General features: G+C 48.9%; 1 protein-coding gene across 1 annotated transcript in view; it reads left to right on the top strand.

The window, feature by feature from the left end:
* ZAN (zonadhesin) overlaps window positions 1–13533 on the top strand; it is a 38155-nt gene that overhangs the window by 13467 nt on the left and 11155 nt on the right. Inside the window, 9 exon segments of the mRNA XM_070954518.1 lie at window positions 400–647; window positions 771–951; window positions 3521–3635; window positions 4508–4602; window positions 5570–5746; window positions 7873–8078; window positions 10665–10809; window positions 10899–11143; window positions 13284–13448. Coding sequence (XP_070810619.1) covers window positions 400–647; window positions 771–951; window positions 3521–3635; window positions 4508–4602; window positions 5570–5746; window positions 7873–8078; window positions 10665–10809; window positions 10899–11143; window positions 13284–13448 — 1577 coding nt within the window.

Raw genomic sequence — 13533 nt, 5'->3', positions numbered from 1 at the left:
ATGTGCAGGCCATGTCCACCCCTGCCCCATGAAGGGGAAAATGTCGTGAAATGTCAGGTGACAGCAATGTGATGTGGCGAGTTTGACACCTGTGTCGTAGAGAATACCTTTTGGCTTTTTTAAACCTCTTTTTCTTCTCCAAGTACTGATAATTCCCAAATACCTCCCTTTTGGTGGGGAAACGTTTATAGCTATGTGAATCAAAATGGGGAACAGAACAGACCCCCATGAGGAGAAGAAAATCACTCTGCCCATGCTCAGAAAGCTCGGAAACATACTGCTCTGGTTAATCCATGAGAGCAAACAACTTTTAATGTGTCCTTTACCCAAGTCAGGAGGGGGGGGAGGTTGCTGACCCCACTTTCTCCCCCGAGCTTCATCCTCTATTGTCTCCCAAAGATTCTGCATCCTGCATAGTTTCTGGAGATCCCCATTATGAAACATACGATGGCCACCTCTTCCATTTCATGGGGAATTGCACCTACCTGCTCACTGCCACCTGCAATGCTACGCCCGACCAGCCCACCTTCCAGATCCAGACAACCAACGAACACCGCGGGAGCAACACCAAGGTTTCCTACCTCAAGTCGGTCAATGTCACTGTGCACGGGACCCAGATCGTGCTGCTGAAAGGGCGGAGAGTAACTGTGAGTATTCCTGCTCCCACATCCTGCATGGTTACTCCTTGTTACTGAAAACATTAGCCAGAGAGGACCCCCCCCCCTCTCCTGCGCCCATCACTGGGACCTTCTCTTGACTTTGCCACACAGGTAGATGGAAAGCGAGTTACCTTGCCTGTCTCTCTGGCTGGGGGACGAGTGTCTGTGCGCCTGAGTGGCACTTTTGTTCGGGTCCAAACGGATTTCGGCCTCTCGGTGAGATTTGATGGGAACCACCATGCTGAGGTCTCCGTCCCATCGTCCTATTTTGGGAAGCTCTGCGGCCTTTGCGGTAAGGAGTCAAAATGGTCACTTTTTACCTGGGCTGGGAAGACAGCAGGAGCTCCGGCGGAAACCAGTACAAAGATGCAGCCTGTTTTGAGGGGCACAAAAGGTCTTCTTTATAGATAATGGGGCAGGAAGTGAGTCAGAATTCCTCAGCGTCCACAGTTTTCATCGTGATTTTAAGAGACCTAGAGCAGTTGAGGCTGGGAGCAGATTTGGAGATTGAGAACATGTCCAGGAGAACACAGCCAGCCACAAACACCCTAGTGATCCTAGGGCTGTCCTGTGCTGATAGTTAGCATAGGAGCAGTGATAGCCAACATTTTGGGCTCAGCATGTCAAAAATTCAGAAAACGCCCACCCGCGGATTCTGCTGGCGCGTCAAGCACCCACATAGACAAAAGAGATGAGTCTGGACTTTCATCTCCTCTCCTTCGGACCTCCCTCTCTGGAAGCCACACAAGAGAACTACACTTTCACGCAGCCTCTGGAAATCACGTGAGCCTTCCCCCGCAATGTTTGCATGCTCCAGAGGCCCCCCAAGAGCAGAGCCCACTTTTGTGACTTCCAGAAGGTCCAGAGGCCTGGAGTGTCACCAAAAATGGTCTGTGACACGTATGTCATAGGTTTGCCAATCACCGGCTTAGCCTCTGAAGTACCCTAAAGTAGAGACGAAAGGAAGTCTGGGGACGTTGTGTTGCCATTCTCTGCCACAGAGGAAGACGTGCATTTTCTGTTTCTGCTAGGAAAGGCCTACATGCCGGTTTCACAGGTGACATTTGTCCTGGTTTGCCTCATTTAATAACTCTAATTGGGATTATGTCAGGCCAAAGACGACACAATGAGATTCACTCCAGCACAATTCTTTCGTTTGCTTACACCTAATAGACAGAATCTTGCTGGACTAAATTTGTAACCTTCTAACCCAGGGGTGTCAAACTCGATTTCATTGAGGGCCGCATCAGGGTTGAGTTTGACCTTGGGGGGCTGGGGTGGGCGTGGCCAGGGTGGGCGTGGCCAGCTCAATGTCACTCATGTCGGGCGTCCCTGTGGTGGCCCAAGCACTCTGCCTGTGAAAACCGACTCCTGAGCTCCGTTTTCAGCTGCGATGGCTTCCTGCAACCCTCTGCCAGTGAAAACGGAGCTCTGGAGGGCTGCACATGGCCTCCTGAGTTCCCTTTTTGCTGGCAGAGGCACTGCGGACTAGTCCTTTGCTGTTTCCAGGGTGGCCCCACGGCCCAGATCTAAGCCCCCCGTAGGCCTTGTTCTAATCTAATAGAGGCACCCTGGGAGATTGGAAGATGAGGCTGCCCTGGACATTTTCCCTGCCACCCCATTCACTTCAGGACTGTGCGGCCCTCTCCGGCATGTGCTGCTGCCTCCCTGGGGAGTCATGGTGCCACCATTGACATTCCCACCCCCTTCGTTCTCCTTCAACTGCACATTCCCTCACGGACCGACAACTCCATCACTAAGCAAAGCAGTGGTTCAGCAACATGTCACATGGTGCCCCACTTAGCAACGGTAGTTCCAGCATTCCCTGTTGTGTTTGATAAATGAGACATCATGTGACCATGACTTGCGACTTCCTGCCGGCTCCCCCAATAGCTTTGCTTAGCAGAAACTGGATAGGAAGGTCACAGATGAGGACCACAACATGATGGACAATCAGGACTGTGGGACGCTAGGTTGGTCATAAAAGCTGGGGGGAGGGGGGCAAGGAACCGGATCGCCATCACGTGACCGTGGGGGACACTGTGAAATTTGTATGTGCAAGGACAGATTGTAAGTCACCTTTTCCAGCACTTGCAGTATCTTCAAACACTCATTAAGTGAATGATTGTTAAGTGAGGATTACTCGTACATGGTTCTATTGCACGGACCTGTTTGTGCAATGTGAACTCTGTGTAATACAGGTACTGTTAGTGACTGTTCAAAGAGTGGTGCAGTGGCCCAGAGGTGGCGCTCTTGCCTTGCAATCAGGAGGCTGTGAGTTTAATCCCAGGTAGAGGCAGATATTTCTCTTTCTGGGCACAATGAGAATAGATCTGCTGAAGAAAACTCCGCATTGGCGACAGGAAAGGCATCTGGCCATTAAAAAACACTCTGCTAGCTCCATTCAGTTGCCCAGATTCCACTCGGCAAGGGATTATGGGGTCATTAAATGAAGATGATTTAGTGACCGTTCAAAGTTTTAGCAGCATTGAAAAAAATGACTTATAACCATTTTTCACAGTGACGACCTTCGCAGTGTCCCCATGGTCACATGATCAAAATTCAGACCCCTGGCCGCTAGTTCATACTTATGACGGTCGCAGTGTCCCGGGGTCATGTGGTCCCCTTTTGAGAATTTCTGACCTCTGGGGAAGCCAGACTCACTCAACAACCGTGTTCCTCACTTATCAACTGCAGTGATTCACTTAGCAACTGCGGCAAGGAAGGCTGTAAAAGGGGGTAAAACTCACTTAACAACTAATATTTGGGGCTCAATGTCGTCATAAGTCGAGGACTACCTGGATATGAGCAAAACATGAGTAACTGCCTCCTTCCACTCTTCCCTCCTTCTCCTTTTCCAGGGAACTTTAACGGACAATTAGGAGATGACAATCTCATGCCTGATGGCACCTCAGCGGGGGCAGATGCCAACCAGCTGGGGAAGAGCTGGCAAGTGCCCAACATAGGTTTTGACAGGTGAGTCTTACGTCCCACCCATCTCTCTGAAAGGCTGGCCTCGTCCCCAGTAAGAAATTTTGTATAGGAAAGTGCCAGCATTTCCCTAGTAACTTCAAAGCTGGCCTGGCTGAGAGTTCTAAAAAAATGTTTTTACCTAATTTGATTTCAAAACTTGAAAGAAGGTAGCTAAAAGCACAGTGGGGGGGGGAGGTTCCCCTTAAAATCCTCCGTTGTCTAAAACAGGGGTCTCCAAACTTGGCAACTTTGAGACTGGTGGACTTCAACTCCCAGAATTCCCCAGCCAGCTTGCTGGGGAATTCTGGGAGTTGAAGTCCACCAGTCTTAAAGTTGCAAGTTTGGAGACCTGTGATTTAAAGCAATGTTTTTTAAACTTGGCAACTTTAAGTGCTGACTGGGGAATTCTGGGAGTTGAAGTCCACACGTCTTAAAGTTGCCCAGTTTGGGAAAAACGCCGTCTAAAGGAAGGAGGTTCCTGAAGAAATTCTTATGAAAGTTCAGATTGAAGCAACCTTGTGAGGCAGTGGTGAAATCTGAACCAGTTTGCTACTGGTTTGCTGGCTGTGCATGCGTGCTTGGGAACCTTTTTAAAAACTTTTTTAATGCATTTTTTTTTACTATCAGTTCAGCGAACCTGTAGTATTTTTTACTACCGGTTCGGGCGAACCGGCCCAAACCGGTAGCATTTCACTCCTGTTGTGAGGTCAAGGAAGGGCTGGAGAATCTGCCCAATGTGTGTTGGATCCCAGCTTCCTCCGTCCCTCCCTCCCCCCCTTCCAGCCTGGTCATGGGAGGTGTCATCCAGCACATCTGGAGAACAACTGGTTGAAGAAGGCTGTCCTTTCGGTGACATGTATGGTGTTCCTTTGCAGCTGCACGGACTCAAAAGATCCTGAAAAATGCAATCCGGACATTGCAGCGGAGGTTCACGGACCCACCAGTTGTGGGATTCTTGCAGATCCCCAAGGTAAGAGATCATTGGACCCTCTGGGGCTTTTTAGGAGGGGAGTAAAGAATAAAAGAATAAGAGAGTTGGAAGGGGGCTCGGAGGTCTTCTAGTCCAGCCCCCTGATCAAGCAGGAGAACCTATCCCATTCTGAACAAATGCTTGTCCAGTCTCTTCTTGAAAGCCTCCAGTGATGAAGCAGCCGCAACTTCTGGTGGCCAGCTGTTCCCCTGGTTAATTGTCCTCACTGTCAGGAAGTTTCTCCTTAATTCCAGGTTGCTTCTCTCCTGGATTAGTTCATCACTGGAGGCTTTCAAGAAGAGATTGGACTGCCATTTGTCGGAAATAGTGTAGGGTCTCCTGCTTAGGCAGGGGGTTGGACTAGATGACCCACAAGGTCCCTTCCGACTCTATTAATGTGAAATTCTTGTCCTGCCTTCTGGTGTTTTGGAGACTAGATTGACCCCCCCTCTTTTTTGGGTAGCCCCTCAAATATTGAAGACTGCTATCATGTCACCCCTAGTCCTTCTTTTCATTATACTCTGTTTCCCCAAAAATAAGACCTCCCTGGATAATAAGCCCAATTGGGCTTTTGAGCGCAGGCGCTAAAATAAGCCCTCCGCCCCCCCAAATAAGCCCTCCCTGAAAATATTTAACTGCATGCACAGCCAGTCCCCGCCATTTCCTCTGGTTAGGGTTAGGGAGACAGAGCTGGAAATCAGGTAAGACGGCAAGAGGAGCCCCTCCTTGCTCCACGCGCCTCAAAATAATAAGACCTCCCTGAAAATAAGGCCAGGGGCTTATTTTGGGGTTCAAAAAAATATAAGACAGGGCCTTATTTTCAGGGAAACACAATATTAGATATACCCATTTCCTACTTGCAAGTTCCTAGTCCCTATGGAGACCAAAATGCTGGTTTTCTAGGAGCTTGTGGGTCTCCATCAGTCAATGGAGGTTGATTGTGAACTGAGCTTCTGTTTCCCCATAGGTCCGTTTGCTCAATGCCATGACAAGGTGCCACCCGAGGTGGCATTTGAGAACTGCTTCTACGACCTCTGCGAAACTGGCGGAGACGCAGGGATGCTGTGCTTTGCCCTACAGTCCTATGCCGACCGCTGTGCCCAAGCCGGGGTCACCATCGTCTGGAGGAACAGCACTTTCTGCCGTAAATATATTCCCAGTATAGAGAGACTGGCCTGTGGGGGGGAGGGTTTCCTGGGACAGCTTCCGAGTAATTAAGAGCGGATGCAGGAAATAGCAATAAAAGATTAAGGCACAGGGCTTCAGTTCAGGTGCTGAGTTTGGAGAGGGGAGAAGGTGGATTCAGAGAGAACTGTGTGTTTTCCAAAGGCTGCCACACAAAATGACCAGAAATAAGAAAATGCAAACAGAGTCAATTTTACACAGAATCTTTTTGATGGACCACATCTTCCTTCGATTTATTTATTTATTTATTTATTTATTTATTTATTTATTTATTTATTATATTTCTATACCGCCTTTCTCCCGTAGGACTCAAGGCGGTGTATAGTCAAGAAAAATATAGACACACAAACATCATAAAATTGCTAATTAAAATTATTACTTAGTTTGGTCAATCAAATAAAACCCAGAATTAGATAACATTTAATTTTATTAAATTAAATAATTTAATTTATTTTTAATTAGTTTGCTCATTTCCATAAGAAATCCAGACAATGAGGTTGTCCGGGGATTGAATGGAATAACTTCTGGATCGCTCTTCCTTGTTCTTCTTCCCTGGTTTGCTGTGGGTTGTGTTTCTCTCTGTGCACTGCCAGAACCAACAGCAGCACCAGCCTCTCTGGAGTAAAAGGACTAAGCAGAAGCCAAGGCTTTAAGGCCTATTGCGCCTTTAATTAAGGGCTTCCGCTTTGTCCATACAGCTAGCCCTCGCCTGGGATTCCTCCAGGAGGAAGGAAAGATGATCCAGGGCTCACCTCAAAAAATCCTGCATGGGGGATGGGTTTTAAAGAATGGAATGGAAAAGAGAAAAGAGGAAATAATGGAAAATAGAAAATAATGGAAAAGAGAAAAGAGAAAATAATAGAAAAGAGATGTCAGCGCTTCGACGCTGGAATAGAGAGCAGAAGGGAGAGAGAGATAAGCTCTGAACTTTTGCCTGCTAAATCCCTTTGAAGTCGGGTTGTCGTGGAAATGAAGGGGGGGAGACATTCCTGGGAAATGACGAGACAAGAAGTCTGAAGAATGACTTGGAAGATAGCCAATGAGAAGCAGAGATTTGGGGATCGGAAAGGGAGGGATTGGGGGGGCAAAAGGTCAGTCTTGTCCGCATCGAGTCATGATCCGGTGGCTGTGCTCAATTAAAGAAAATATTTCCTTAAAGATTGGCAGTTTGGAAATTCATTTATTTTGAGATACCATCGAAGTCTGGCAAGAGAAAATAATGGAAAAGAGAAAAGAGAAAATAATAGAAAAGAGAAAATAAGAATAGAATAGAATAGAATAGAAGGGAATAGAATAGAATAGAATAGAATAGAATAGAATAGAATAGAATAGAATAGAATGGAATGGAATGGAATGGAATGGAATGGGATGGGATGGGATGGGATGGGATGGGATGGGATGGGATGGGATGGGATGGGATGGGATGGGATGGGATGGGATGGGATGGGATGGGATGGGATGGGATGGAATATAGCAGTGATGGTTAACCTTTTCCCGATTGAGTGCCCAAAGCACGCACATGTGAATGCGTGCACACACCCAAACCCCGAAATGCAATGTGCGTGCGGCCCCTGCACATGTAGACTCAACCCCTGCACGTGCCCTGCACCCCACGCATCCACACGCACCCCCTGCACATGCCCCCCACATGTGTGTGCTGCCCCCATGCATGTGCAGCAGAGATCTGATGATTAACTGGCCAGCCAGAGGCACGCACACATGCGTGACAGAGCTGAACTGGGGCGACAGCTTGCGTGCCGTAGGCTTACCATCACGGGAATGTAGGATATAGAATATGGAACGGAATGCAATAGCATAACTTTATTGTCCCTTTGCATGTACACTCATTGGCATACATTAAAACGAAATTTCGCTGCATGCCGCTCTCAAAGGGTCACCACCTCCAATATACACTACATAACCACAACAGAGTAAAATAAGTAAACAACTGATCCAAAATTATGCCTATACCCACATATACTATGATATGACAGCAGGGGGTTGGACTAGATGACCTACAAGGTCCCTTCCAACTCTGTCAATCTGTTAAAAGCCTCTCTCTCTCTCTCTCTCTCCTCTCCCCAGCCCTAAACTGTCCTCCGGGAAGCTCCTACAGCCCCTGCGGTCCGGCCTGCCCTGCAACCTGCCTGGATCCAGAGCCCCAGATGGACTGCTCTGCCCTGCCCTGCGTGGAGGGTTGCGTGTGTGACCAGGGCTCTGTCCTCAGCGGAGACCAGTGTGTGCCACTCAGCCAGTGCGGCTGCACAGATGGCGACGGGAACTACCACGTGGTGAGAAGGGCCGGGCTGAGTCTGCAAAGGGGCTCCTTGGCTCTCGGGGGCCTGGGGTGGAAATCAGTCCACAGGGAGTCCTTCACTTACAACCGTTCGTTTAGTGACCGTTCAAAGTTGCAACAGCATTGGAAAAAGCGACGTGGTTTTTTTCCCACCCCACTGCTGTAACGTCCCCAGGGCCGTTTCGTTACCGTTCAAAGTTACAATGGCACTAAAAATACTGACTTATCACCATTTTTCACACGTAGGCAAACTTTGCAGCCTCCCCATGATCAAAGCAACCGACTCATACTTATGACGGTCGCAGTGTCCCAGGGTCACATGATCCCTTTTTGCGACCTTCTGACAAGTGAAGTCAATTGGGAAGCCGGATTCACTTAACAACTGCAGTGATTCATTTAATAACTGTGGCAAGAAAGGTTGCAAAATGGAGCAAAACTCATTTATTATTTATTTATTAGTCCAATTTATATGCCGCCCTCCTCCGAAGACTCAGGGCGGCTTACAATGCCCTTATAGCAATAGCCTTCATTCTTTTTGTACATACCTGCTTATTAGGGCTTTTGGGCCCCCCATAAGCGGTGTTTCTACAAAGTCAGCTTATTGCCCCCACAATCCGGGTCCTCAATTTACCTACCTCGGAAGGATGGAAGGCTGAGTTAACCTTGAGCCTGGTGAGATTTGAGCTTGCACTAATTGCAGGCAGCTGGCAGCTAAGTGCTACATAACAGCACTTAGTCCGCTGCACCACCAAGGCTCTTTATTTAACAAATGTCTTGCTTAGCAAACAAATTTTGGCCTCAATTGTGGTCATAAGTCAAGGACTACCTGGAGGATAAAGTCGGGTGCCGGGCACCCCTGAGTCTTTGGGGGTTCAGCCTCTGCACAGCACATCCTGGTGGGCAGTGTAAGAACAGGAGGGGGTTTAAGAGCAGCAGTGGCACTGTGGTTAGAACCAGTGGTTACTACCGGTTCTGTGGGTGTGGCTTGGTGGGCGTGGCTTGGTGGGCATGACAGGGGAAGGTTACTTCAAAATCCCCATTGTTTTTGTTTTGTTTTTGTTTTTATTGAATTTGTATACCGCCCTACTCCCGAAGGACTCAGGGCGGTGAACAGCCATAAAAATAAAACATATAAATACAAAATTTAAAATAGAGATAAAACAAATTAAATAAATTTGGCTGAACCATATTTAAAACCCCAATAATTTAAAACCGAATTTAAAATTCCCATTTAAAAACGGAGAAGTTTAAGTCAGGCCGGCTTGCTGGAATAGAAACGTCTTAAGCGTGCGACGGAAGGTGCGCAGATCCGGAATCCTCCGTATCTCGGGGGGGAGCTCGTTCCAGATAGTAGGTGCCCCCACAGAGAAGGCTCTCCCCCTGGGGGCCGCCAGTCGACATTGTTTGGCCGACGGCACCCGGAGGAGCCCCTCTCTATGGGAGCGTACTGGTCGGTGGGAGGCTATTGGTGGTAGCAGGCGGTCCCGTAGATAACCAGGTCCTAGGCCATTCCCTCCCCACCCCACTAACCTGCTCTGGGAAGGAATCAAACTCCCCCCTCTTCATTTCCCCAAATAAAATATTACTCATAAGAAAAGGCTCCCAGAAAAGCAAGGAAAAATCAAGCTGCTAAGAAAGGAACCTGCCTGAGGCTCATTCCACATTCCTGCCAGCTGCATAAAGGAAACTTTGTAAGAAGAAAACAGCTACGGGTGCTTAGAGATAATAGAAAGTGGAAGCCGGAAGTTCGGCTCCATTTACAAGCAGGCAGAAAACTCATTCAAAACAGGATATTTCACAATGGAAATCGCCCAAACCTTTTTAGAAGCACAAAGCCCATGTTGCACAAACCCCAAAACTTCAAAAACATAGAACCATATAAGAAACCTCTTATCCAGTTTGTTGTTCAGCTGACCCAGAAACGAACTGCTGAATGTCACTTTGCTTCTGCAAGTAAAAACCTCCTTCCAGCAGCTGCTTCTTGGCTTGTCAATTTAAAGCGACGGCATCTTGTTGTTGTTTTTTCTGCTTCTTCTTCTTTGCCAAGCGATCTCCTGGCTGAAAAGCGAGCCCTGATTTTTTCTTTCTAGCCGATCGGCTGGGAGTCGGGAGGCAGCGAATAGATTGGGGGTGGGGCCAGACAGAGATGGTATTTACTGGTTCTCTGAACTACTCAAAATTTCCACTACCAGTTCATAAGAACCGGTCAGAACCGGCTGAAACCCACCTCTGGTTAGAAGGCAATACTGCAGGCTACTTCTGCTGCCAGCAGTTTGGCAGTTCGATCCTGACTGGCTCAACATTGATTCTGCCTTCCATCCTTCCAAGGTTGTTGGGACTCAGATTGTTGGGGGCAAGAGGCTGATTCTGTAAATTGCTGAGAGAGGATTGTGAAGCACCGTGAAGTGGTATATAAGTCTAAGGGCGATTGCTATTATGAGCCAAAGGGCTGCAACGAAACTTTGAGCCAGAGAGAGCGAGAGCTAGAGTGGAGACCAAGATTTTGGGAGACAAGCACAGTACCCACAAGGCCACCTGACCAGTTCCTCCTCAATGCCCCCTCTCCCTGTTTCATCCTCAGGTTGGTGACAGCTGGATGGGGAACCTGAACTGCACCCAGCGCTGTTCTTGTGCTGCTGGCAACAAGATCACCTGTGAGGAATGGAGCTGTACCCCTGTCCAGGAGTGCCGCCCCGTGGAGGGCCTGCTGGGCTGCCAAGACACAGGTGAGTCTCTCTCCCTGCAGCCAGTGGCATCTCTGGGACCCCCACCGGCCACAGGAGCTCACCTTTCACCCTTGAACTCTTCTCCGCAGGAGTGGCCACTTGCCACGTGGCTGGAGACCCCCACTACTACACCTTTGATGGCAAGATGGTCTCCTTCATGGGCACCTGCACCTACACCCTGGTGGCCCTGTGCCAGCAAGACCCTCACCTCCCGGTCTTCAACATCACGGCCAAGAATGAGGAGCGTGGCCAGCCAGAGGCCTCCTACCTGCGCCACGTGACGGTCCACATACACGGAGTCACCATCACTCTGCAGAAGAGCCGGCGGGTGCTGGTAAGGGTCCTGGTTGAGTGGGAGAGAAGGCGGGAGGGCAGGAGCCATGGGCCTCGGAGTCCCAGAGGGCAGCTGGAGTTGCATCTCTTGCACCCCCATAGGTTAGAGTGCAGTACTGCAGGCTACTTTTGCTGACTGCTGGCTGACTGCAATTTGGCAGTTCGATTCTCACCAGGCTCAAGCTTTTTTTTTTTTTTTTTAAATTTGATTTATATGCCGCCCTTCTCCGGAGACTCAGGGCGGCTTACAATGCGTTAAGCAACAGCCTTCATTCTTTTGTATATATTTTTATACAAAGTCAGCTTATTGCCCCCACAAACTGGGTCCTCAAGTTACCTACCTTAGAAAGGATGGAAGGCTGAGTCAACCTTGAGCCTGGCGAGATTCGAACCTGCAGTAATTGCAGGCAGCTGGTCTTAATAACAGGGTGCTTTAGACCACTGTACTACCAAGGCTCTTGATTCTGCCTTCTGCTTGATTCTGCCTTCCATCCTTCCAAGGTGGGCAAAATGAGGACCCAGATTGTTGGGGGCAAGAGGCTGACTCTGTAAACCGCTTATAGAGAGGGCTGTAAAGCACGGTGAACCGGTAGATAAGTCTACGTGCTATAGTGCTATTGCTATTCTGGATGATACTGCAGCCAACGGCCTAGGGAAGCTCGGAGAGGAGATCTGGAAGCCCAGGAGATAGTGGACATCAGCTCTGCATCTCTTTGTCCTCTCTCTACAACTCCTTAATTTGTGGCTGCCACCACAGAAGCCCCTTGCCTGTTCCAGGTCTGAAGAGTCTCTGGCCAGAGCATTGATCACCCAGAATCTTCCTGACCCCCCACCAGAGGGTCTGATCCCCCGTTGGGACAAAGCTCTATGGTGACTTGGTGTCCTCATTAGAGGGTCAGGGTTGGTGGCAGCCTAAACAGCGATCTTGAGCCTTTTGGACTTGTGGCGTCAACAATTAAGAAAAGGCCTAATCTGACCCTGCCATCTCCCGCTATATGTTTATTTAAAAAAATACAGTCCAATCGTGTGTTGATCTCCAGGACCTGCCATGCGCTGCTTACCTTCAGGTGGCGTTTTCCTTCTGGTGACAGCCCTCTGCAGCCTGACCTAAGGCTGCTCGAGGTCACAACAGGCCTTCGTTCTTGAAACTGCTTTGGGAAATGCTCTTCCGGGTTCTTTGCAGCCTCTGAGCACTGCATGAAAGCAGACCCCGTGTTTGCATGATTTTTGGGTGTTCCGACGGCTGTCAGGGCTCCAAGTAATAGACCCATAGGAAGCAAAACTCCGAGGCAGGTAGATTCGTCAAAGAATAGCTTTATTGGATGTATCATATTGGCACGTATCTGGTAAAAACCGACTCTGAAGTTTCCCGCGGTTTTCACCTAATTAAAAGTAAACATTTGTCACTTCCTCAAAACAGTCAGTCACATGGTCCAATCATGGCGCTATTTGGTTGCCTGGTGACATTGCTCCACCTTCCACCGACCAGGTGTGAGAATGTCCTTGGTTCCCAAGAGAAAATATTTTGTTTTGGCTTCAAAATCCCAGTTATCTAAAAACCCAATTCCTTCAGCTCTGGTGTGGCAACCCTGAAGTGTCCAAGATGGCTTCGGTCAGATCAGCTTCAGGGTTGACAACGGCCACACAAGAGCACGGCCTTCTTGCGTAACTTCTGAGAGAGCACCCCGTTCCCATGTGGTCTCTGCGGCCTCAGAAAATCACGCAAAACAGGGCGTGTTTTAGAAAATAGTGGTTGTTGAGTGATGGTGAATGCTAGTGTCCCCCAAAATGTTGTGGTGTGTCACCTTTGACACGTGTGTCGTAGGTTCATCGTCATTGACCTAACTCATGTAGATGTTGTGATGGGAAAGGATTTTTCTTGGTGAATTTCTGGCTGTCCTGCCATCTTTCCAGACCAAAAGACACAAGGGTCCATTTTGGAGCCCAAATGACGTAGCCGCAGGACAGAACTCTCGATTCCTTCTTTCTCAGCATCTTCTAGTTCCTTGGGAGGACCACAGTCGCTCTTAAAAGTGGGGGCCCTTACAAATTTAGGCTTCTTACCCCTTTAACATCTGGACTCCAACGCAAGAATCAGAAAAATGGTTCATGCTCTCCCTCCCTCCCTCGTTTGACCACAGATTGACGGCCAGCGTGTCCGAGTCCCCGTGGGGGACCGTATCCCGGGGGTCTCCATCGTTCCCAGGGGCATCTACGTAGTCATCGAGACAAACTTTGGGCTGGTGGTGAAGTTTGACGGAAACCACCACTTGGAGATTCAGCTGCCTGGGACCTATTTTGGGAAGGTAAGCCTCTGACCTGCCCATCCAGGCTGCACACACCGTACCTGGACTGCTTCCCGTAAGCCTTGATCTCTCGTTGCTGCACTCA

Source organism: Pituophis catenifer, unplaced genomic scaffold (genome assembly GCF_029215685.1).
Source record: "Pituophis catenifer annectens isolate HBS135680 unplaced genomic scaffold, rPitCat1.0.hap2 SCAF_15, whole genome shotgun sequence".
NCBI classification, from domain to species: Eukaryota; Metazoa; Chordata; class Lepidosauria; order Squamata; family Colubridae; genus Pituophis; species Pituophis catenifer.
This window is presented reverse-complemented; position numbering and strand designations above follow the sequence as displayed.